Source organism: Tetrao urogallus (genome assembly GCF_951394365.1).
Source record: "Tetrao urogallus genome assembly, chromosome: 21".
NCBI lineage: Eukaryota > Metazoa > Chordata > Aves > Galliformes > Phasianidae > Tetrao > Tetrao urogallus.
In genome coordinates this window covers 5,974,369-5,998,915 of record NC_136834.1, presented here as the reverse complement: position 1 = coordinate 5,998,915, position 24,547 = coordinate 5,974,369, and the positions used below count along the sequence as shown (strand labels likewise).

Here is a 24,547-nt window from a genome sequence, read left to right as displayed (position 1 = left end):
TATTCACACATCCTCACATCAAATCCAGTTGTCAGAAGGGGCTCTCACTGTGTGCCACATGGCTTCTGGCCGCCTGACGGACACCTGAGGGGCTGATGCTCCTCCTTGATGGGTGAACTGGACAAGAGACACTCAGCAGGAAGGAATTGCTGCACACAGAGTCTGCCAGGCCCTGGGAGAGGAGCAGAGATACGAGGCAAGGCACAGCAGCCCTTCTGCGGGCAGAAGGTGCCTTCGTGCTGTAGTATCATCTGATGGAGCTGCTCTGCCAGAACAGCTTCAAAAGAGTGCGGAGGATACACACCACTGGTTTCTTAATGGAGGTGATGGAGGCATGCTTCAATGCAAAAAATATTTAAACAGATTGTAATGAGGATCTGGCTTCATTACGGAGCCTTGTAGGGCTGATGAGTGAATTGTTCCTGTTGCACTCAGGTCCCCAGTTGGAATGAACGCATGAGCACGCAGCACTCGAGGACACCAGAGCAGTTGTCTCAGTGTGAATCTTGCCAGTGGTACAATATTGCTTGCTGTTGCATGAACAGAACATGTCTCCTCTGATTGTTTTTCCCTGCTCTTCTGAGATAGACGCTGTTTGAGGAGCCCCGCTGGTGGAAGGTCTTCTCAGAGGAGCAGACGCAGCTTTTTACATGAAACCTCTGACCTCAGGAGTGGAGGGGATAGAAAACCAACAGCAAATTGCCTTGCCAATGAAGCTCGATCCTTTCTGAAAGGAATCTGTGAGACTTGGCAAAAGTCTGGCCTCAGCAATCACCATTCCATGGTGTTTCAGCTGTAATTGTCCTTTTTTAATTCGGGGAGCTACTGAGCTGTAGCAATATTCCCCAGGCAGCTTAAGCTCCCACTCCTGTAAGATACCAGGGAAGAAGATTCCTCTCGATGCAAATCATGATGGTTTTCGCTCTGTTAAGGCACTGCCTGGCCCAGCACCTGTGCTCAGACCAGCTCTGCCCATGGGGTCACTGCTCATCTGCCCACGGATCAGGAATTCTTAAGAGCCAGGAACAAAATCGGTGAGGCTTTATAAACATTATGTATTGAATTATCACAAGCTAAGTGACAGAAAATGAACAAGAGTTAATCGCATGACAGAGAGGGAGAACATCTCTGCACAGCAATCATTTCAAAGGCAAACAGAAATATTTATAGGCTGAGGGTTGCACAAGTTGCCACCACGCACTGGCAGGAGATGTGCTGTGGGTTTGCTTTAGGATGGGGCTGCAGCAGGCGTGTGGGCATGGCTGTGCTGAACGGCAAGGCTCGTCCCAAGCTGGGTTCAAAGGGATGTGCTGGGTACAATTCTGAAAATAAGTGCAGAATGGAAAACATGCTGGTGATCTTCTATTGCCCAGCAGCTGCAGACTGGCCCCTGCTTCTCTGTGCGCCTGGCAGGGACTGCTCGATCCAGTGGGAGCAGAACACACTCACAGGTACCTGCAGAGGATAAAAGGGAAGAGATGATTTGTTCACATCCCAAAGCAATCCCTGCAGGCAGATTCAGAGACAGGTTTCCAATTGCCTCCATTCAGAGACACCAAGCAGGCTTTAAAGAATCCTGTATATTTTTAGCAGCAACATAATATCAGTGGAAATCTAATAAACTTTGCCATCAAATACTTATCCCATTACACCGGCTTAAGTAATTCAAGCTACTGAAATCAACACAGTGGTTTTATTTTTAATGAGCCTGCTGTAAAACAGCCTCTTCTATCATTGTCAGGTGTGCGTGGAGGAGAGGTACGTCGGCTCCAAGCAGTTTTAATCTCCCAAAAGAAACAACGCTAAATAATGGAGAACGTTTACCGAAACGCTGCCTGTCGCTGGGAGAAGAGCTGAGCGGGGCTGGGTAAGGCTGCAGCTCTGCGCCCAGGGCAGGAGAAGGGCTGCCGTGTGCCAGGCAGGTCTCGGGTCGCAGGCAGTGACGGCGGGCAGGAGCTGCGGTTCTCAAGGCATCTCCGGTGGAACAGTGACCCCCAGCGTCTGCAGCCCCCCACCCGGAGGAGAAGACTTGTTTGCACGACGCTGTTAACGCAGCGATCAGATGCAATCGGAACAAAACGCGGGTCTGCATTGTGGCAGCGATGCTGGGCTGCCGCAGCAGTGTAATCACACCGATTACTGGTTGCGGAGGACCGGTCCCAGTGGGCCGTTTTGTGCTGGGAGAGATTTACTCGGGTTTTGTGAGGCGCTTTAAAAAATCCACATTGCTCAGAGCTGCTGGAGCCGTTGGAAGGGTATGAAGCTGTGGGCAGTGCCTGGGGAAGAAGGCTTTGCCGTATTACCACTTGAAACAGCTACAAAAGCCAGGTATTTGCACCAGAAGCACCTGCCAGTGCAGGCAGCTCCTCTGCACTCTTGGGTTCTTACATCTGCCTTGAGGGTTTTCATTAAAGGAATGAATTTCTTTTTTGGCAAAGGCAGTGTACTGTTTTATTAGCTCCATATTCTGGCACTCCGCATTTTGTTCTTGATAAGAAAGAAATCTAAAATAGGACTCAGAAAGGTTTTTCATGTGGCAAGCGTAAAATGTAATTACGTGGCATGGGTTTCCTGTTGTTTTTATGTATGGCCTCTCTGGTTCCTGGTGTGAGCATTTCTAAGTAATGAATACAAAGGTCTTATTTGGATTGGAGCAGTGCAGAGGCACTCAGGATGGTACTGCTCAGGGCAGTGGGTGTCAGAGGGCTGCAGGCTCCCCTGAATGTTTCAGTTCTGGCTGGGTTATCAGCTCATCAGCAATTCTTCCAGGAGACAGCGGCTCCAGGAGCCCCAGATCAGCACTTCAGTATTCACTGTCATTACCTGAGTTGGCATGACAACATTGCGGTGGTGCGACTGGGAAGAACGACGGGGGGGAAAAGCTGTGTCTCCAAAGCTCAGCGAAGCCATCCTGCTGGAGCTGCTCTGCCAGCAGGCTGAGGGCAGCCGGCAGAGGGACGCCGCAGCCCAGATCTCACTGCCCCAGCTGGGAGGTGGTGCATCGTCATGCTGCTTTCTCCCCAGGTGCTGCTAATGAAGAAGAATGACTGCAGCCACTCGGGCTAAAAATAACTTTTCCATAGCAGGAAAAGACCAGTCCGTGCTCCTGCTGGATGCTTGGTTAGTTTGATAGATCTCTCACTCAACAGTCTGCAGCCGTTACATTTACAGGCAACGTTATTTTTGGCTGCTGTCCCTTGCATGTCACTAATGTTTAACCAAATGAACTTGCAGGATTATAACAGACAGAGACACTGGGGGAAGTGACAGGCACAGAGACAAGTGCTGCAAGAAGCTAATTTACACATCGAATTTCACAGCCCGAGCCTCCCTTCCTGCTCAATAAGCTCATCAGCTGCTGCTTCATACCCGCCAGCCAGCTCTCATAAAAACAAGGGAGCTCAGAAAATGGCTTTTTTTTCTTTTTTCCTTTCTTTTTTTTTTTTTTTTTTTGCCTGCCTGCTTAGACGACAGATTCTAATAAAAACCACTTTTTAATATGGTTGAGACTAAGTCCTCTTTTATGTGGAAATGTGAATTTAATGTAAATAGTTTGCGCTGCTCTGCTTCTCTTTAAGGGCTTGTTGGCTGCTGGCAGTCTCTGCGCAGCCTTTCAAGGCACTCCAGAGGCACTGAGCTCTGAGATGTGGGCAGATCTCTGACGGGGTTCTTGCTGCCTCTCCTGGGGGCCTCTCTGCACTCTGCAATGGATGTTTTCTCAGAGAGCGATCAGAAAATGCAACATCTGCAGTTGTGAAATTGCCCCCATTTTCCCATGAAGGAAGATTGTTATTGAGAGAGAACGCAGCACGTGGAATCCAGGAGCTTTGCAAAGAATCTCGACAGGTTGGTGGTTGGACTTGACGATCTCAGAAGTCTTTCCAAACGTTATGAAGCTGATTCTAAGCCCTGGCGTTCTGGCTTTGTTTGTGCAAGGTGTGCACAGACAAGGATGTGCACGGATGTGTCCAAGGCCACCTGGCTGAGTCTGGCACCTCAGGGTTACGGAAAGCATTCATTAACATCTTCAAAATCCTTTTTTTTTTTTCCTTGCTATTTTCAGTTCACAGAAGAAATTGAAATGGCAACCAAGCTTTCCAGCAGCAGAAACGCTGCTCTGCAGCCAGTTCCAGTCTCTCCTGTTTATGAGGCAGTATAAGTTTTCACTGTATAATAAAAACAATCATCTGTATTCCTTGGCTGCGAGCAACAACACTGACAGTGGAGCAAGTTTTGGTGCTTTGGAGGAGAATATGAATCATCTCAGCCACAGAACAAAGCGCAGAAGACCCCTGAGCACTGAGCAAAGCTGCACAACAACGCAACAGGCCTGTTCTCCAACCTCTGCAGGCGTTGCAGTGCTGAGAAAAAGCTGAATGTCCTCAGAGGAATATTGCTGCCGCATCTCTGAGGTTTAAACTGTTGCTCGTGTGGTTTTTTTCAGGCCAGGATGCGCAGATGGGAATGTTATGTGCTGGCTTGGGGCGGGAGCACAGGTAGCAGCCCCAAGCTGAGAACTGCAGCGTGGCTCTGCGGCAAGGAAGCACATTATCCATCCAGAACAACAGATCCCCATCGTGTCCCGAAAGCACGCAGTTAACAGAAAGCAGGGATGTGGTTTTGTGCTATGGGCAGAGCTGTAGGCTGGAGCGGCCCACAGCCATCGCCTCCCATGAGGACACACAGAGCTCATCACACTCCTGGCTCTCCTCACAGCCCTTGAAGTTAAGGAGGGATTTGCGTTCCTGACGCCATTCGTTCCCCGAGGGCTGGATCACGACTTCCCAATGCACATCTTAGAACCAAAGCTTCCAGAAAGAAGACACTGGAAAGCTAAAGACCTGACGCGTTTATCACCCACACAGCCTGCACGCAAATTTATTTTAGTCCCTTTCCAGGAGAAAATCTGGGCGCTGCGTTTTGCCTCACCAAAAGGCGACTTAACGTCCCGACGGGCCCGGATACCCGGCAGCCCGCGGCCTCTCCCCCCCCCTCCCGTCGGTAAGGGCGGCCCGCAGCGCTGCGCTCGGACCAGGCCGGGCATCACCGCCCCTCCCCAAGATGGCGGCGGGCGGGAAGGCGGCCAGCGGGGCCGGCGGCGGGAGGAGGCGGCAGGTGAGGGCCGAATCGGGCTGCTGCCGCGGGACGGGACGGGGAGCGCCTGGAGAGCGCTCGGGATGTGGAAGCCGTGCGGATGGCACGGGGATGGCGGTCAGCCACGTCCTGCCCTGCTTTGTGCTCTGCTGGCCGTGGGCTGTACGAGGCTCTGTTTAGACCTCTTTATTCTCCCACTCGTGTTTCCCGCTGTGGCTGTGCTGGGTGAGGTTTCTCTCAGAGCTTCGTGCCCGGCCTCCCCACACGAGCTGGCTGCTGATGTGTTCAGGTGCTTTTGAACTTCAGGAGCTTCTTTTGTTTTTTCCTAACAGACTTGTTCACACAAAGCAGCTGGCAAACGGCCCTCCAAGAGGCTAAAATGCGAAAGAACGAGTCTGGTGAAGTCAGGACTGGCAGGCTGTGTGTGTGGGGTTGAGAACCCTGCTGCCCCTAAAGCACCCGCTGAGGGCTCAACTCCAGAAGGTACAGGAGATCACCAGGTAATTCAACTGGAAAAAAGTGAAAGCATCCCAGAGACTGGTGGAGAAAAACAGAAGGAACGTGATGTTTCTTCAAAGCCACGTGCAGCGAAATCAAGGAGAGCTTCTTCAAAAACAGACAGCAGTGAGAATCTGCCAGATCGTGCCTGCAGGGAGGAGGGGAGCAGCTGTGAGAGCTTGCTTTTGGAAGGGACCGACTTGAAGGATGGAGACATCCCTAAGAAACTAAGAGAACTGGATAACAGTGCTTTCTTGGATGAAGACAGTAACCAGCCGATGCCAGTGGATCGGTTCTTTGGAAACATTGACTTTATGCAGGTGAGAGTCTGCCTTTAACACTATGAACATTTGGACATGTGATGCCTTCATCTTTTATCTGTTTCATCAGTGCTGTGTTTAGTGGGAGCAGCGAGGATTCATTTGTGGAGGATTTTTATCTCTTCTGCATCCTTTTCAAGACTGCAGAGGGAAAGGCAGCCCTCACTTTGACCACGAGCAGTGGCTGGTTCAGACGGGCTCCCTTTTGCACTCTAAGGGTTTATTCAGATGCCACCTGCATGTGTGTGTTAGTGCCTCATGTATGAGTGGGGAAGAATGGGAACTGCTGGAGATGGGGGAGGCCTGCCTTTCGCAGCAACTTCACTTCATGATTTCTTCTTTTAGGATCAGCTAGCAGCTGTACTCCCGAGCACAGCAATGAGCAGGAGGGAATACAGAAGGCTGCATTTCATCGCCAAGGAAGATGAGGAGGAGGACGAGGATGCTCTCTAGCAGCAAACTGTAAAACAGAGGAAACTTTGTTTTCACTTTTCTTTGTCTTTCTACCAGTGTGCTGGTGGTTGGCTGTATCACTAGCATGATGTCAGTGTTTGCATTTTCTTAGAGAATGGGTAGAGTCTGCTTCTACAGAGTTGTCAGATACAGGATTCCCCACACTTTTTTTAGGGCAGAGTTTGACTGAATGCTCAGAGAATTGGACACAAATTGTAACTGATTATTAATCACTAGTACCTATAAAAAAGCATGGAAAATATCAGCTCCTATTGTTACAAGTCTGAACTCATATTTACAGCAAACACTTGGCCTATTCTCACTTATTTTTAAAAAATTATCATCTTGGGACAGTTCTTTTATTTCTGTGATGTCTGCCATTACAGCATCTTGCTAGTAATGCAGCCACTTGACTTGCTCACTTCAAAGAGGGACACCAGCTTCTGTTGTGCAAGTTGTCTTGCATTGTTTGCCTTTCAAATGCAATTCTGCTGGCAAAACTCAATGCACATATGTGATTATGAATTCAGTGTTTTTAATCTCCAGACATTAAGTAGTGTTTTTTATTGCTCCTCTGTTTTCTGAACAACCATGTGAAGCTCACAGCTTCTATCTTCCACCACATCAGCTGTAAGCACTGCCCTTTTGACAGCTCTGTAATGCAGATTGTTCATTATTTTCAAATGACTTCCAAAGGTTATGAACAGAAATTCTGTAAAGAAACACATTGGCAGTGATAAAGGCAGAACAGAATCTCTCAGCAGGACTTTACTGGTAGACAAACAAGTGCTGGTGGCCAAGTAGATATGGGTCAGCCCTTCAAATCTGTTTTTTCTGGCCTGCATGTTTTAGATGATGATGAGCAACCTCATATGATTCCAGGAATTGCTAACTCATCCAGCGTTCATGATAATACTTTGAAAGTGTGATTCTGCAAGAAGCTCTCATATTTATTATTATAAAAATAAAGAAACTGTTTCTAAAAATGCAGAGAAAATATGATCAGCAGATGGTTTAAATCAGTATTAATTTCTACAGCTACAGTGTGTTGAACATTCAAAAATCTGAAGCCAAACAAATCGTATATGCATGACATGTTAATTTATTCAAATTCCCACTCCAGTTGATGTATTGTTTCTGTCAGTGCTAGTTCTTGGCTCCTTTTTACTCTTAAGTCTGTAACACTGAAAAAAAATCTTCATATTTTAGCGTGCTCGTGGTTTTCATCACAACTCCATCTAAAAGCAGTTCTCCCAGCTTTCCTTAAATGCTATCTTACAATTTTTTTTCCCCTAGGCAGTATCTTCACACACAGTGCAAAATGGTGTTTGTAAGAAATGTGCCACGATGACAGCACAGTGCTTGTTGTCAGAGACTTTATTGCAGTCCCTTCCCCAACACCAAAACACCAGAACGTGCATTTTCACCTCTGTTACAGTTGATGTATATTCAGTGAGATGATCAGAAAGGCTCAATCCAATGGTGCTGAACTCCTTACTGAAAATGCACCTGCTTATTTTTCATGTAGAAATGTTTGGGAAAGGAATTGAATTGTTGCTTTAATTAGCACTGGCTGTAGCAAAACTCCTGCAATTCCAAGTCCCAGCAAGTCAGGACTCACACAGCAATACTATCTTAATAACAATCCTGTCTGAACTAGATGAATTTATCTGATAAGAAAGAGAAAGAGGTGATAGGAAGAAAATGGAAATAAAAAAACAAAACCAACAACCAAAGTAAGCACCCAGAACTTTCCTTTGAGGTAAATGATGTTATGTCTGGTAAACATCCACTACTTAATTGATGAGCACCTTCTCCTGTGCTAAGCCTTTCTAGTCTGCAGTGGCCATGCTGTATTGTACCTTACTGTTGACTACTCATGCACCTCCAGATACACAGAAAGATGGCAGTGATTTTACTTTTATTTTTTGATATAAAAAATACTCATCCCTGAGAGTTCAGTTGCTATCAGCTGATATTTAGGAAAAAAAAAATGTAAAAAATGATCTACTTGTATTTTGTTACCTGAGAGGTAGAGAGTGTTTCACAGAAGCAGTTTCTGCAGACAAAAGTGATTACTGTATAACAAGATTGTATGTTACTGTATAACAAGATTGTATGTGTTGCTTCAAGAAAGCTCGATCTAGAGAGGCAAAGACTGAGGGAAATCAGTGGGAAAGATGCCAGAGCACAAGGGTGATAAAAGCAGAGATGCACCACATGCTTTCTCCTAGAAGACCTGCATCTATGCAACAGTGGATTGAATGGTCACAGAGGAGTGCAGGTATTTTCGTAGAGAAAAGCCAGCAGCTCTGCCACTGAATCATTTGGCCTGTCTGCAGTACAGTGCCTGTCTTCCTGGTGAAGGCACAGAATAATTACCCTGAAGTGTTCTTTGTTTGGCTTAACATTCAGAGCAGTATCAATCTGCTTTGAATCAGTGCAAGAAAGTTCCGTTTCTGTACCATGCATTTTGCACCTACATTTATTACAGCAGGCAAGAAATCATAAGGTATCATCAGTGTCAGCTTCTGGCCTCTATTCTGCACACTGCGGCTGTGAGTCAGCTTATCACACTCGGCACAATGTCACCTAAGGTGGGAGAATCAGGCACGGTCTGAACGCGTGCTCTGTGAGATTGCAGTTCAATTAATGCACTGGAGGTGATAAAGGAAGAAGTCCTTGGCAGAAGAGACTTGCTAAGTAAGGTTTTGTTTAAGAAACAAGAGCGACTTAAACATGATGCCATCTTACATGATTTTGAAATGGAAAAAAACAAAACCAGAAGTTGCTTCCAAAGAGAGCACTATGCAATCTCACGGGTTTGCTTCCTTTTTCTGTAAATTTTAGTTTTGTCACAGCTGAGATTGTGATTGGTTTTCTTATGGCAAGCAATATGTACAAGTTTCAGATTATGCATTGTAAACAATAGCTGATAAAAGTACTCCCAGTTCACTTCTCTTCCATCTCGTGTTTTGACAGCTTCTGCCAGTTCTGGGACAACACTACGTTTCTTTTCTATTCTGCAGAATGCAAAAGAGAAAACAATATTGCTAGCAAAATCTGTTTCCTTATCAGTATGTCTCCATCTTCCTTCTAAAGCAAGGCAGAAGTTGCATTATTTTACTACAACTAGGTTTGAAGTGTTTTTATGAAGAAATCAATTTAGCAAATTCCCTTTGCTTCAGAAATACGCAATGCCTGGAAAGAGGTGTGAAGGTTTCTGCCAGAAAGGGAAAGAAGGGAGGATATCTTTCATAAAGGATAATGTGGTAAGCAGGGTGAATTCCCATACAGGCAAAATCTGAACAGGTGAATTTGGATTGATGCTTTATACATACATGTGATCGAGATTCCAGGTGCTGAAGAGGATTCTGCTTTCCCTGTTAGTATAGGGGTTGATAGAATGCTTACACGGGCAGTCATCTCTGTCAAAAGGGCCCTGTAAAACAAGATGGCTGCTCATCATCCCGGCTCATCCCAGTCATGAACTGATGCAGCTTCTTCTCACCACAACCAGACACAGGTGAAAACACTGCCAAAACTCAGCTCTTCCCTATGCAAGCACTGAAGTCACCGTCTCCTTCCTCTGATGTTGTCACTGCTGCTTCTTACAACCAGAGACTCTGCTTTGGAGCAGGGCTGAACCTACCTGACAAGAGAACCATCCCTCCTTTGTGCACAGGCGCATCGCTGCCTCCTCCTCTGTCCTGTCGAAGTAGCTGCCATTATATTTCACAGATTTCAGTTTATCCGACATCAGGTCGAGTATCCTTTTATATGCATCTCTTGCTGTAGGATGAACATTTGAAATAAAATTACTAACCTAAAAAAAAAAAAAAAGTACAGTCATTCCTTGGCATCTGGAGCAGCTTGTGTCTCTTCTACAAGTGCTGTGCTGGACTACAAAGGTACTTATATATACGTGTGTGTACTTAACATGCAGTCACACTTTTACCTCTTTCATGTAGCTTCGTATTCTGCTTTCACAGCTGTACCGCATATAGCTTGATTTGTTCTTAAAACGAGATTCTAGACCTAAAGAGAACCAGATTAATTTAGTACAGTGCTTCTAGTTCTGTGCATCTGCTTAGATGTGTCCTTATGCCTTCTTTTCACAAACTCAGTATACAGGCTTTTTTCTTTCACTGGCTCAAGCCTGCTGTCAGGGCTTAACAGAACCACACAGCCCACCTACTTTGAGAGCAGGGCTGTGTCAGCTGCTACACACAGGCTGTTGTTCATCACTGGTGAGAATGCACAGCTAATGGTGGTGACTGCATAGAAAAGCAGTGTTTTATAACTGAGAATTTGCTCTATCGAATAGCATTATTGTGCTCTTTGTATGTGGAACGCTGTTCCACAGGGTTCTGGGCTCCTCTGTTCAAGCCTGACTGGGATCTCTGGCACGCCCAGCAGAGGGCTGCAGAGATGAGGGGTCCGGAGCATCAGGGAGAACCACGGGGCTCAGCCCGGGGAAGAGAAGGCCAAGAGCGGATCTGAGCAATGCTTATCGATATCAGCAAAGCAGGGCAGGAGGGCAGGGCCGGGGCTCTTATCAGCACAAGGCACACCGGGCGCCAGCCGGCACTGCCGGAGCTCCATGGGAGCACGAGGAATCGCGTACCCTCGAACCACTTCCCGTCCTCGTCCCGGCGCTCAGCCGCGCCGTCCCCGCTCAGGTTGTGGATCAGATCCGCCAGCAGCCTCTGCCTGCGGGGCGCCCGCTCGTCCTCCAGCAGCCTCCGAGCGGCCTCCAGCACCGCGTCCGTCCGGCAGCACAGGGCGGCCAGGAACCGCTCCAGGTCCCCGCAACCTGCGGGCGGAGCGCCCATCAGCAGCCGCACACGGATCGCCCTTCAGCAGCCCGCAGCTCCCCGCCCCGCCCCGCACTCACAGCCCGGCCAGCTCTCCCCGGGCCGCAGCAGCACCAGCTCCGTCTGCGGCGGCAGCGTGCGGAAGAACGCCTCGCTCAGCTCCGTCCCATCCTCGTAGAGGCACAGCCGGCTGCCTGCCAACGGGAGCTGCCCGGGCGGTCATTCGGATCCGAGACCCGCGGGACCGAGACCCGCGACCCCCGACCCCCGATCCGCACCTGCAGCAGCCGGCAGCCCTTTCGCAGCAGCCCACGCAGGCTCCCCGCCGCCGCCCCGAACTTCTGCGCGCTGCCGGGGCGGCGGAGGCGGAACGGCCTGAGAGGAGCCGCCATCGCTGCGCCCGCCGCTCCCCCGCCTGCCGCCGTGCGCATGCGCGTCGCTGAGGCCCGCGTTGGGCGCTGCGCATGCGTGGCAGCGCCCGCGCCGTTGCTACGGTGACGAGCGATGGAGCCGCGCTGAGGTGAGTGCGGTGCTGTGTGGGCCTGGCTCGATCCTTTCTGCTTCCCTCCGGCCGCGGATCTCCTCTCGAAGGGCTGTGCCAAGCCGTCCCGGCATTCAGGGCCCCTACGTGGCGGCTCGGGCCGTAGAACGGCTCGGTAAGGGCCGTTTCCCGAGCTGCGGCCTGCGGGGCGCTGCCCTTCGTGCTGAGGGAAGGGCGGGAAGAGATTCCTCACAGCGCCGTCCTGGGGTCTGTGTGTGTGTGTCTGTCTGTGTCTGTCTGTGTGTGTGTCTGTCTGTGTCTGTCTGTGTGTGTGTCTGTCTGTCTGTGTGTCTGTCTGTGTGTGTGTCTGTCTGTGTGTCTGTAGACTTGCGTGGCTGTGAAATGCTGCTGAGTGACTTCTGCCTGGGTCGATTCTGTCCTCTTATTATTATTCCCTGTCAAACACACGGGGCGGGATGTCACACTGCTCTGAAGGTCCTGCATCTAGACATGTGGGGCAAGAAGAAGCTTCTGGGCTCATCACAGTTTGAGTTTTGTCTCCGACTGTTATATTTAGCCCTCCGGTACTTGGAAGGAGCCCACAGGGGCTCTGCTTTTTGCACAGTCTGATGGTTTAACTAGCTGTACAAGTTAACCGAGCCCTCGCTTCACCAAGTCCTGCTAAAACACTCAGCATAAGAACATGGCTCATTTTATGGAGCTGGCATTCAATAAATTCAGATTTACAGTCATCAGCTGCTGGCTTAATGGACCACAGTACGGAATTCTTGGACTGCGCTGTTTCAGTGTTGTTTTATTGCCTTCCTAGGGATTAGCTTAAGTTTGAAATGTGGTTGTTTTGAATAGCTCGCCTCTGCAGGATGCCGCACAAGATTGGCTTTGTAGTCGTTAGCTCATCGGGGCACGAAGATGGCTTCAGTGCAAAGGAGCTGATGGTCCACGCACCAACAGTGAATGGATGGCGGTCACCGAGGTACTGCAAGGGAGAGGGATGTGCTTAATCCTCCAGCACTGAGTGTGTAGTGAGTGGGAGATGCAGCATGCGTGCTCAGACTAGTTTAATGCATGCTAGACCAAATTGGTTATAAAACAAAAGCTTCTGAGTTACTTTATCCCTGTGGAATCCTTGTTCTGCAGGGGAAAAAAAAGCCTTGGTTACAACAAAAGGTCATCTTAGAGTTTGTGACTGCATTGACTTGGTATTAAAACTACAGTCTTCACAATACATCTTCTGGATGTATGTAGTTGTCTTAGTTTCAGCTGGAACAGTCCTTTTCCTTCATAGTGACTGATATGCTGCCATGTTAAGCCACCACAGCAGTGCACGTTAACAGACACACGCATGCATTAAAGTGAAAAATGTTTCTACTCTTTTTTTTTTTGCAATATTTGTAACGATGGCAAACTATAACAACTTTGGAAAGTTTCATGATTAAATGTTATTCAAGGTGGCAGTGAAGTGATCTTTAAAAAGATGGCTCAACATTGTGCACATTTGCAGACTCTGTCAGTACCCACAAGAAATCGTTCTGCAGTTGGTGGAGAGATGTCGAATACGAAAACTGCAGCTGCTTGCTCACCAGTACATGATATCAAGCAAAATTGAGTTCTTCATCAGTGAAAGCTTGCCTGAATACTTTGCTCCTTATCAGTCAGAGAGGTTTCACAGACTAGGGTGAGTCTGACAGCTCTGCATTGTTGTATTACCTTAATCAAGGCGTCAGAAGGAAATAAAAAGCAATCTGGGGATACTGATACTGGGGGCTGATCCAGCCGTGTTGAAAACAGTGGGTTTACATCAATCCCACTTAAAGCAGTGGGGCCTGACCGAGCCGGTGAGGTTTGTCTGGTTGCTGTGAGAGGCATGATGCAGGTGAACACTGGTGTAAATGACAGCGTGCTGTTTGGTTGATGAGTGAGTTTTAAACCTGATCAAAATGCTTAGTTGAGGAGCCAAAACACAGCTGTGTGTTTGTGTTTTCCTCTGCTTACTGCTATGTTTTCCTTCTCAGTTATGTCCCTCTCTCAGACAATGAGAAGACAGGTTTCAAAGCTCGAGAGTTAAAATCTGTGTATATGGATGCAGTTGGCCAGTACCTGAAGCTGATTTTCCATAAAAATTATGACAATAAATACAACTTGTACAGTCAGGTAAGTTGAGTTGTGCTCCCTGCTTTGTAAGCTAGATGAAGTTTCAGTAGCACAGAGTGGGCACAGAAATCTGCCCCCTGCACTTGTAGAAGCTGAAATGCTGATGAAAGCTCCTGAGTTCATTTTCAGTCGTGACCAAATGCAGCTTATGCAGAGCAGATGAGCTCAGTGCACGTTCCATCACTGCCTTTTGTTTTGAGTTTTAGCCTGCATAGCAGGCTCTGTGCTGAAGACAAGGTAAGTTTGTAGACAGTATTGAGGTTGTACATTTTCCTACATTTGAGTAAAAGCAAGGAACAGAAGGAGAGAGATGAGTTGGAGTAAATCACTACTCGATTTTTCAGATTTGGAGGGTGAATCAGCACAAAGTGTCAGCAACTGACTGGCTGTGTGTGTTTAAACATGCTTTTCAATTTGTCTGAGATAAGAACAAAATAACCACCTTGTGCTTTCACTTTTTCTTTCAATCTCTCTCAGGTTGCCCTGGTAGCTATAAATATTATTGGAGATCCAGCAGACTACGGTAATGACAGCAATAAACAGGTAAGTGCAGAGCATCCCTGTGCTTTTACTGTTGCTGCACATGTTGAGCTGCAGGGTTCTTGAGATAATGAATGCATCTTCGGGTAGTTTCATCCTTCAGCAGAGGTGCTGTACATCGATTTTGATCTAACTTTGAAATAAGGGGGATCTCAGAAATTGAGCCTAAGTTGTGTATGCGAAAATGAAGACAATCAATTGGAACATTTGCATTTGCACCCTTAAAGTTCTCACAATTACAATGTCAGAATTTCTATCCTGAACACCCATGTTGTTGATGAATGTGCATTAAGATCTTTCTTTTCCCCACAAAGCCTTCCAGAGAGAAGCTGATTGACCACTACTTGGGAATTAAATCAGATGATCCTGCCTTAGATGGAACATACCTAGGGTAAAGATATTCTTTTGCATATACCCTGCCAAACATCTTCCTGGTCTCCATTAGTTCTCAGTTTCTGTATTCCATTACCTCTCTGCCTGTGAAAAGAAAGCAAATACCCACAGTTATTGATTTCTCTTGTCCTGTATCTTCAGGAAGTCTGACTCCATCTCCCCTCTGGATGATTTGGCTTTTGACATGTACCAGGATCCAGAAGTTGCCCAGATAATACGCAGGCTGGATGAGAAGAAGCACGACGCCGTCCGTCAGGAGCGCTACGATTACGCCAAGAAACTCAAACAAGCCATTGCAGACTTGCAGAAGGTACTGCTCAAAGCTGCTCGTCTCTGAAGCCACCAGGTGCTCTGGTGATCCATCAAGGATCTTAGCATTAACGTGGAAGCATAACAACTCCCAGTGTGTTGTAAAAACAGTCATTTTAAATTCAGCTGGCTTAATCGTTTGTTTGGAAGTCACGTACGTGTGTATTTCTAATGGTGTGATCCCAAGGTAAGTAGCTGAAATGTTTTCCAGGTAGGGGAGCGACTGGGACGGTACGAAGTGGAGAAACGCTACGCTGTAGAGAAGGAGGATTATGATCTTGCTAAGAAGAAAAAGCAGCAGATGGATGCGTACCGCCTGAAAGTGTATCAGCAGCTGCAGCTCCACAACCTGCTGGATGCAGAGCTGATGGTGGGTGCAGTTCCTGGTTTGGGAGGCTGTGTCACATGAGTTCTGTAAATAGAAAGGGCTGAGCGACCCGCATAAATGCAGGGAATGAGAGTGGTTACCAGAGAGGCTTTTTTTTGGACTGTGGGTTTTCCCTACCAGAGACTCAAACGTTATGAACGTGATTAATTCTCAGTAAATTACATTAGAATTTAAAGCAAATAACATCTAAATTCCTAAATGTTATTCCAGAGCTGCACATACAGATTCACAAGGCACTGACGTTCATTCGAAAGAGGCAGAATATTGTTGACTGTCACAGCTGTGAATGTAGGAACTGCTCTTAGTACAATGTCACCTCTCTTTCAACATCTCAGACTCGAAAGCCACCCGACCTGCCTGTGGAGCCTGCGGTTTATGATCATCTTCAGCACACAAAGGCTGCAAATTCACCTCCTCATGAGAACACAGAACTGCAGAGTTCACAGGGAGAGCTGTGGAAAGCAGAGTCTTTGCAGGAAGAGAAGCCGGCAGAACCTCATTCTCCTGAGCCTGTTTTTCTCCATCAGGCCACTCCTCCCACTCTGTCTCATCCCACAACCTCCAGGGAAGTGTTTGCCCAAGAAGAAGTAAGTAACGTGCCTCTGTTGCCAGAGAAATCTCCACAGCAAGAAATTCTGTGTTCAGCCTTCCAAAACAACAAGGTCTGTCGTGGTTTTTCTCATTGCTTGTACAGTATTTGAAACTGATTGCTGAGTATTGCTGATGTAATAATTGGTGTTGGCCTTTCACTTGGCTGAATTTCTTGGAAAGCTGTTAAAAATGTTCATTCAGATGGAAGATAAAAAAAAAGACAATATCTGACTTATGGACGGATGAACAGAAAATAGACATTAAATGACTGCAGGAGTCACAGCTGCTTTGGTAGCAGGACAGGCAGCTGCAGTCTGCTTAATATTGGCTTAATAAATCTTGGAGATCAAGTATGTCAGCAGCAAACAAATTTATGTGACTGCAAGGAAAGCAGAATCTTGGCAAATCTCATGAAGGCTTGCTGTGACTTTTGTAGCAGTAATATTCTCTTAATAGCATGATGACATAAAATAATTTAGCAAGTAGAGCTTATGGCTTGCTGGCTGCCTACCAACAGGTGGTTCCTGTAACTGTCTGCACTTCCACAAAAGGCATTTGGTGTGTGTGTGATGGGATGTAAGAGATAAGCACTACTTGGAAGCACTGATTCTGTTTTTTTCACAATATCTCTATGGAAACTTCAGTATCTGTACTTAATTGTAAAGCAATACTGCTTTGAAGGGGAAAGTGAATTGAATCGAGGCAAACCCAATTAATGATGAAACAACTTCACATCTGAGTTATTCCTGGAATAGCAGCTCTTATCTTCCCTGTTAGGTTGAATTTTTACCTTACGATGAGAGACCTCTCCCAGCCATCCACAAACACTCCGAGGAAGCAATTCGATACCTTGAGCCAGAGAAAACTGAGGGAGACAGCAGTAATACTCCAAGAAGTGGCATTGCTGGGGAACCAGAGCCACTGAGTGAGAAGGCACTGAGGGAGGCCAGCCCTGCTATTGAAGTTTTTGGAGAAGCTCTGGTAAAGAACAACAAAATAAACACGTGGATTACTGGGATCTGTTGTGAGTTTGTTTGGTGTTCGCTCAGTCAGCAGGGAATTGCTGATGTGGTTTTTACACCTTCAAAGATCTGAAACACACCAGGGGATGTGGATGCCTGGGTTGGGCACCGCCTTGGCACTGGAGCTTTTTGGATTGATGACTTGATAATCTGCTAATTGTTTATTGCCTAGTTGTCTGCTTGGGGTGCAGGCCCTACCTGGATACCTGCACTGAAAAGGGACTTTTGTAGAGAGAGAAACCATTACTGTGTCTCAGGTGGTTCCTGGAAATATGATCTATTCACCCATTTTACTCAAATTCCTCAGAAAATAAGTGCAGAAACACCTGCAGTAAAAGCCACGTTCCCTTGGAAAAGGCCTGGGGATTTGATACTTCAGTTCACGCGTTCTTTTCAGGTTGTTTCTGTATATAAATATTGAAACATCAGTACTGACCTTTTAAAAGATGATCTTGTTTTGTGTTCAGGTCTCTGGAGCATATTCCAAAAGTTGGTCGTATCGAGAAGATGCATTGCTGGCTGTGTACAAGAAGCTGATGGAAATGGCAGCAAGCACTGCCAAGGAGGAGTTAAAGAACATGCTGAGGGCTGCGATTTTTCTTGTAAAAAGAGCCATAAAAGACATCGTATCTTCAGTAAGTGGTGATGTGTGTGATAAGAAAATGTCTCCAGCCTGCAATTTGCTCCATTTACGTTTGCCCTGTCCCAGTGAAATCAGCAAGGCCTCACTCAGTGCTGGGATCACTCAGTGCTGGGATCACTCAGTGCTGGGATCACTCAGCAGCAGATCTCAAACTAAGGCAGAAGAATTTTAGATACCATTTAAAAAATACTGTGGTTGTGCTTCTTCCCTATGGTATTTTCTTCACCGTTTCTTTCTTTTTATTTAGGTTTTTCAAGCTTCCCTGAAACTTTTAAAAATGCTCATTACACAATATGTACCAAAACACAAACTGGGAAAGCTGGAAACTTCTCACTGTGTGGAAAAAACACTTCCAGGTTTGCTTTCCAGAACAGGAGACTCTTCATCCCGCCTTCGCATCATGGCTGCTAAATTCATTCAGGTCAGAGCTTTTCTTTGCACTGCAGTTTGGTTAACATCAAGAACGTCACACAGGGACCAGTGGGTGACATCTGACCTGGCTGGGTGTCAGTGCAGAGCTTGCAGCTGTGAGGGGAGGCAGAGCGGGAGCAGCAGCTGAGCCTCAGGATGTGATTGAAGCATAGCTTGTAAAAGCCAACTTACCAACAGCATACAGAAATGACAAAGTCCATTCTGTGTTAAGTGTTGGCAAAGCACAGTTGGGAAGATCTGCTGGGGGATTACTGTGCTGTTTTCCAGTAGAGTTCAGGAGAGTAATTCTGTGTGAAAGTGTGTTAATCCAGCCCCAGGAGGGGGGAGGTGGGTCTCTGGCTCTGGGTTCTTTATCTGTGGTTGCATCCATACACAGAAGGAAAATGAATTCCTTTCACTGGAGGATGTAACAGAAACTTCAAGGTGTGTGATGCTCTCATGTGCCACCAGAGCCCCCAGAAGTGACTGACTGCTTTATCACTGCTGCTTGACTTATTCACAAGAGATTTGTAACTGAATGTTTCAGCGCCATGAGGAAGTGGTCACACACTGTAGAGGAGCTCTGGCCTCAAGAGAAGGAAACTGCTTTTCTGTCCCCAGCACGAGGTGCTGCACTGCCCCGGGAAGCAGTTCCCTAGGGAAGGTGCCAGCTAGAATTAACTGATCCCTGCTGAGATAGAAACAACCAGCTACATTTCAGCAAAGTTCTTGCTTCATTGTACTGCACTCATTTTAATCCAAGTAGATTAACTCTGCTTGGCAAAGGCACTCGTTGCCCTCGTGTAGCACTCCTACAGCACACTGACTGTGTTTGCAGGAAATGGCTCTGTGGAGCGAAGTGAAACCTCTTCAGATTGTTCCACTTCATTTGGTTCAACCCCTAAAACCGAATTCCCCGACACACCTGGCCATGAGTCGAGTGGAATTAGTTGAGTGCCTCCTGAAAGAGATGGGAACTGAAAACTCAGGCTTCACCGTCAGCAATGCCATGAAGGTGGGAGTCGCAGCACTTGGAGCTGCTTTCTGTTGCTGTCGGATTCGTGTTTATTTCTGCTCTCTTTTCAGTTTGCAACGGGAGCTTTGGAGCACAGAGTTTATGAAGTTCGTGACGTAGCGCTGCGAATTATCTTCCATATGTACAGGAAGCACAAAGCTGCCATTCTGGAATATCTCCCTCCAGATGATGCAAGCATTCGCAAGACTGTTCTCTATAAAACACTCTTTGATGGATTTACTAAAATAGATGGTAAACTTTCTGAAGCTGAAATGAGGGTAAGTAAGAAGATTGCTGGTATTTTGTGTTCTGCAGATTCTCCTGTATGCGGATGGTTCAAAAACTTTCATAACTGAAGAGTGTTTTCTTCACAGGCACAAAAAAAGGCAGCAACAGAAGAAGCAGAGAGACAGAAGAAGGCAGAAATAAAAGTTCTTCAAGATCAGCTGGCAGCTCTAAAGGAGATACAAGCAGAAGTTCAAGCTGGAAAGGTCGGGGTGTTTTGGTTTTGCTCTAAATATAACATTTTTAAACCTTTTCCTCAAGTGCCTCCTTGCAAACTATTTGAGCATGGGACAAGTAATGTCAGCTGTAAGAGGGATGGCGGTGTGGAAGAGGGAGGGAGAGCCTCCTCTCTCTGATTTTCACCCTGAGTTTCACACCTGGGGTGTTGTTTTTTGTAACAAAATAAGGAATTGGAACCCTTCCCATTTTATGAAGCTGATGGTGTTGTAAAGTGTTGGCCCTGCTTCTAAGCCTTTAATTACAGACAAAAATCAAAATCAGTTCTTTTTCTCCCCAGTTAGTATCACAGTCACAAAAGACATTTCTGACTTAAAAAATTCTTTGTTCCATAGGAAAAAGAGTCTGATTTCCAGAAGACAGAAGATCAAGGTAGGTAATTTCAGGTAGTACTAAGAGCTGAGATGCCCTGGAAAGACTGTGGGTGCTCAGTGTGTCAGGTTGTATTGACCTTGCATTAGATCTGTTGCTTTTGTTGTCAGCAGAAGGAATATTTCCATTTTCTTTTTACAGGATACAAAAGTCCACAGCCTGCAGCAGCAGAGATTCCAGATGATCATTCCTCTGTTGCAAATTACCTGGATAAGTAAGCTGGATTAATAGCTTCTAATCACCTTAAGTATTTTTGTACAACCTGCTGACAGCTATAGTAGTGTTTCTCCAGTAGATCAAAGCTCATAACTTAAACAGTGGAAAAGAAAACCTTTCTAACAGATTGAGAGCAATCCTGGATGTTGAGGTGTAACTACTAGGCTGGCACTACTCTGAATTTGTTTTCTTAGTAGCTGTTGGTGGGATAAAAAAATAAGCACAGGTCAGGACTATGCAGGGAAAATAAGGGCTGTGTTTCAGAAGGTTTCTAACAGTGGGGACATCTGTTCCCATGTATGTGTTACTGATGCTCTGGTGTTTGGCTGTTCCATTGATTGCTTTGTGCTTTGCTGTCTTTTTCCCCAGCCTGTGCATTTTTTGTGGTGAAAGGAACGAATCCTTCACAGAGGAAGGACTGGATCTGCATTACTGGAAACGCTGTCCTATGTTAACCAGATGTGAGCACTGCAAGCAGGTCAGGCACCACAAGTCAGTAGCAGTTTTTATTCTGTTGTTACCGTGACAAGATATTTAATGCTACAGCAGAGGAATGCTCAGCACTGAGTGATTCGGGGTGGCATTTTTGGAAAAAAGCAGTTGTACAAAATGTATCATCAACTGCACTCCATTTCTTTCTTCCATTTCCTTTGAGAAGAGATCCTTAGCTTCCAAAAATCACAGGGGAAGCTTTGTTTTAATGCTGTTCTTGTTTACTCAGTACAAATCTTGGGTACCTGTGTTGTGCTGCAGGTGGTAGAAATAGCAAGCCTGACGGAGCATTTGTTGACTGAGTGTGATAAGAAGGACAGCTTTGGGAAATGCCAGCGGTGCAGTGAAGCCTTTCCAAAGGATGAGTTGCCCAAACACTTTAAGAGCAGGACCTGCAACGGTGAGTAGTTGTCAGCAGAAGGCTGAACTTCAGAAGTCAGGTCAGCGCAGCATCCAAGCACTGCACGTTTTTGTCAAGTCAGACCACTGCTGTTCAGTACTGCACAGCAATACTGAATGTTAGTCTGTTGTCAGGAGAGAACGTCTGACAAAAATCCCTGCCTTTCCCAGTGCTTGAAATGCTTTGCTTCCATGAATGCATGTGGGGAAAAATGAGCGAGGACAGAAAAGGCAGCTTGTGTCACATCCCTGCACTGTGAGGCCAGACTGGGATGGTTTACTACCCATGGGGTGTAAATGATCATAAAGGATCAGACTTCTTTCAGAGCAGTGAGTGATGATAGGCTGGGGCTGCTTTAATCCTAGGGCAGCCTTCTGTGAGTTGTTTGCTATGCAGATCCTCCTTGCATGTTCAGACTCACCTGTCTGTGCTGTACTTGTTTTATCCTTTCAGCTGCCAAACCAGAAAATGTGGCAAACCATTGCCCACTGTGCCATGACAACTTTTCCCCTGGAGAGGAGGTAAGGCTGCTTCCCAGATTGGTCTGATTTTGTTCCATCATGAGGATGGAGTTTTTGCCCTCCTAGAACACTGCTTTACATGCAGAGATTTCAGAACTCACCAGGGTTACGGAATGGCTCTCATTCTCAGGGGACTTGAAATTGGGGGACGTGTATTTCTTTGTTACTTGTGCCCACATTCCTCTTCTCTGCCCTCTGCTTTGAAGGTGCTGTCGTGCTTCCAAGTGCTGGCAGTCTGCACTCTTTAGTGGCACTGAATGCCTCAGCTATCCCTGCGTCCCTTTCTCCTGTGTTTAAGATTCTGTGTGCACAGACTGGGTAGGCAGGAGGGTGGCTAACCTTGCTGGTTTCTTAATATCACTTCTTTATAACTGGTTAGGCCTGGAAGTCACACCTCATGGGCACGGATGGCTGTGCAATGAATCTACGAAGGTTTTCCACCATAAATAAAACTATTCCAATGCAGCCTGGTAAGACTTCTTTGTAATGATTGTTCTTTTTTGCTGTGTTGCCACTGCTTAAGGAAAGCATTTCAGCCTCGAGAGCAAGGTGGCTGCTTACATTTTCAACACGCTTTTTGCATTTGGGTTGTGATGTTTGGTAACAGTGCCTTCAGTAACAGTAATTTCAAGGTCAGTTGCCAGGGAAACTGACACGTCTGATAATTGGATCGTTTCAGCCTTGCTTCTACTTAACAGCATGGTCATGAATAGAACAATCAGCAGTGATAGCGAGCAGTTACAGTCTGGAAAGCTCCTGACCACCAGTGCAGTGCATTGAGAGCCTGTTTTGGCTGTGATGTCCAACAGAGGACGCTGCTCTCATCCTAAGTGCAAAAGGAATCGAGTGCTGTGTGCTGGGTGCTGCTTTTCCTTTCCCAGTGGAAGCAGGAGCTGGGCAGAGCTTAGGGCTGTGCGAGTTCAACATCAGCAGAGAGAAAGTGATGCTCATCTCAGACTTCTTAAAGTTGTCTTTGCTTATTTGGCACATGTAGAATCCCCTTGCTTTGTGAATGCAGAAGTTAAGCAAACAAGCTATTTCCACTGCTTGCAGCACCAAACCTGTTCTCCTCCTCTGCTTTTTTTTTCCCCTTCAAGCTTTTTTTTTTTTCAGTGCTGTTTCATCCCCTCCGTGCTCAGATTGTTGCCAGAGTTAAACTGCTGTGTCTGAGTTTTGCTTTGCTCACAGCTTTTCAGGGCTGTGCCAAGCTCCTGGGCAGAGCCCTCACATGCTCTCTTTCAGCTGCTGTCAGTGAATGCAGTTCAGCTCAGGGCTCAGACGAGCAAGCAGTGACCTGTGGCATCTCTTCACAGGCAAAACAGGAGGCCACTATTTGAAGAAACCAAGTCCTTCAAGAACCAAAGTTCGACCTCCCTCCATAGGAAGCAAGATCCCAACGCCGAGAGGAGGCCCGAATAAAAGCCCAGGCAAAACATTCTCAAAGCAGTGACAGGACAAGGGCTGTGCTTTGCATTTTGTATTTAATAATTGGGTGTATCATTATTAATGGCCATTTAAAACTCCCGAGCAACTCAGATCTTTTCCATATGATGGCTGAGGCTGCGCAGGCCTGGAGCTGAGCGGTGAGGGCACTGCTCCATGGCTTCCACAGCAGCACTGTGGTTTTCTCATTAGAAAGGAGCAAATCCTCCATTGCAGCCTCGCTCCCTGCCGTGCACAAGGAAGGTTGTGGCTGCTTCCTCATCCCAGAAACAGCCCAGGCCAAACCCCCAGGGCACAGCATTCACTGGAGGGATGCTGTGCTTCCTGCCCTGCTGAGCACAGCCCTGTGGCGGCTGAGGCTCCACGGTGGTGGAGGTGAGCGATGGAGTCAGCGGGCATTTGGTGTAAGGTGGAATGAAAAATGTGTGTGCGTGTAGGAATCAGAATACACACCATGTGTAACTAAAGAGCCGCGTGGCCCTGCTCAGCTGAACTCCTGGACCCTTCAGTTGGTAAAATACCAACTGCATAAGGTAGAATTCTTCCTTCCCTGTTTGTGTAATGAAAACAGAGAGGGGATGTGGTGCAGCTGAAGAAAGCTGTGAGGGCTTTTGCTTTTCCCTTTTGCAAATCCTAGAGCGTTAACAGCATTAATACTCAGCTGCTTTGTCAGTGCACACGAGCAGCCAGAGCTGAGGGAATTTCAGTGGCCACAAACCACGCGTGGCTGTGATTTATGCAGGGAGCGAAGGCGCGGTGCTGCTTTGTACACAGCACTGACTTTGCAACACAGCTTTGTGCAGCCTGCCTACGAGCGTGTGGATTTCACAGGTAGAGCAGCACAGTCGCGTTTTGAAAGTCTTTATATGAATTGTAACTCTCCCAAATTATCAATAGCATATATACATATTCATAAGGGCTGTATATTTCATGTAATGTACGCTTCCTTCCACCGGGGAGCTGCAGGTTCCTGTGTTAGAGCCTCGCTCCTCGTGCAAGCAGAGCAGCAGCAGGTTGTGCTCAGAGCTGAGCGGGGCCGAGCCACGGCCTGCGGCTGCAGCAGAGCGCGGCTCCTGCCGGAGGTGAACTGCGAGCTCGGCGTCGTGCAGAGGAAAAGAGGAAGAGCCGTTTGCGCGCTCTGCATTGGCCGATGCGGCGCCCGCAGTTGCTGAAGGCAGCTCGGCATCGCTCCTCGAGCACGGCTCCTAAACACGGGCAGAACGTAATTAAGGCAGTCAATGAGCTGCATGCGGGCAGCAGGATCTGCGCTTCTATTTTATAACTTGACCGAACCTTTTGAGATGCGCTTTTAGTAACCAATAAAAGACTTGAGCTAAGAACAGCGTTTTGCCTCCGCCCGAGGCCCGGCCGCTCGCTGCCATGGGGGAGGAGCGGGGCGCGGAGGAGGAGCGGGGCGCGGCGCGGTGCCGCCCC

At 47.1% G+C, this 24,547-nt stretch overlaps 3 protein-coding genes across 3 annotated transcripts; 2 read left to right on the top strand and 1 right to left on the bottom strand.

Moving 5' to 3' along the window:
* Positions 1–1,164: 1,164 nt before the first annotated feature.
* On the bottom strand, positions 1,165–11,574 carry DFFB (DNA fragmentation factor subunit beta; the record flags this gene model as incomplete). The annotated part of the gene is given in 9 exon segments (XM_079545592.1): positions 1,165–1,325; positions 1,328–1,445; positions 1,449–1,455; positions 9,707–9,807; positions 10,018–10,191; positions 10,324–10,403; positions 10,993–11,181; positions 11,263–11,389; positions 11,461–11,574. Coding segments are annotated over 9 exon segments (1,071 nt in total).
* On the top strand, positions 5,062–6,365 carry LOC306954388 (UPF0688 protein C1orf174; the record flags this gene model as incomplete). Its single annotated transcript, XM_079545474.1, has 3 exons — positions 5,062–5,115; positions 5,427–5,912; positions 6,258–6,365. 3 exons carry the CDS (start codon positions 5,062–5,064, stop codon positions 6,363–6,365), a joined length of 648 nt encoding a protein of 215 aa, XP_079401600.1.
* Positions 11,575–12,544: 970 nt separating the features above from the next.
* CEP104 (centrosomal protein 104) lies at positions 12,545–23,120 on the top strand (the record flags this gene model as incomplete). Its single annotated transcript, XM_079545589.1, has 21 exons — positions 12,545–12,657; positions 13,186–13,359; positions 13,697–13,835; positions 14,313–14,378; positions 14,690–14,766; positions 14,910–15,078; positions 15,289–15,447; positions 15,801–16,052; positions 16,834–17,037; positions 17,546–17,713; positions 17,969–18,142; positions 18,971–19,147; positions 19,219–19,425; positions 19,522–19,638; positions 20,005–20,041; positions 20,183–20,255; positions 20,627–20,735; positions 21,011–21,149; positions 21,603–21,670; positions 22,050–22,140; positions 22,984–23,120. The coding sequence occupies 21 exons, from the start codon at positions 12,545–12,547 to the stop codon at positions 23,118–23,120; spliced, it is 2,850 nt and encodes a 949-aa protein (XP_079401715.1).
* Positions 23,121–24,547: the final 1,427 nt, after the last annotated feature.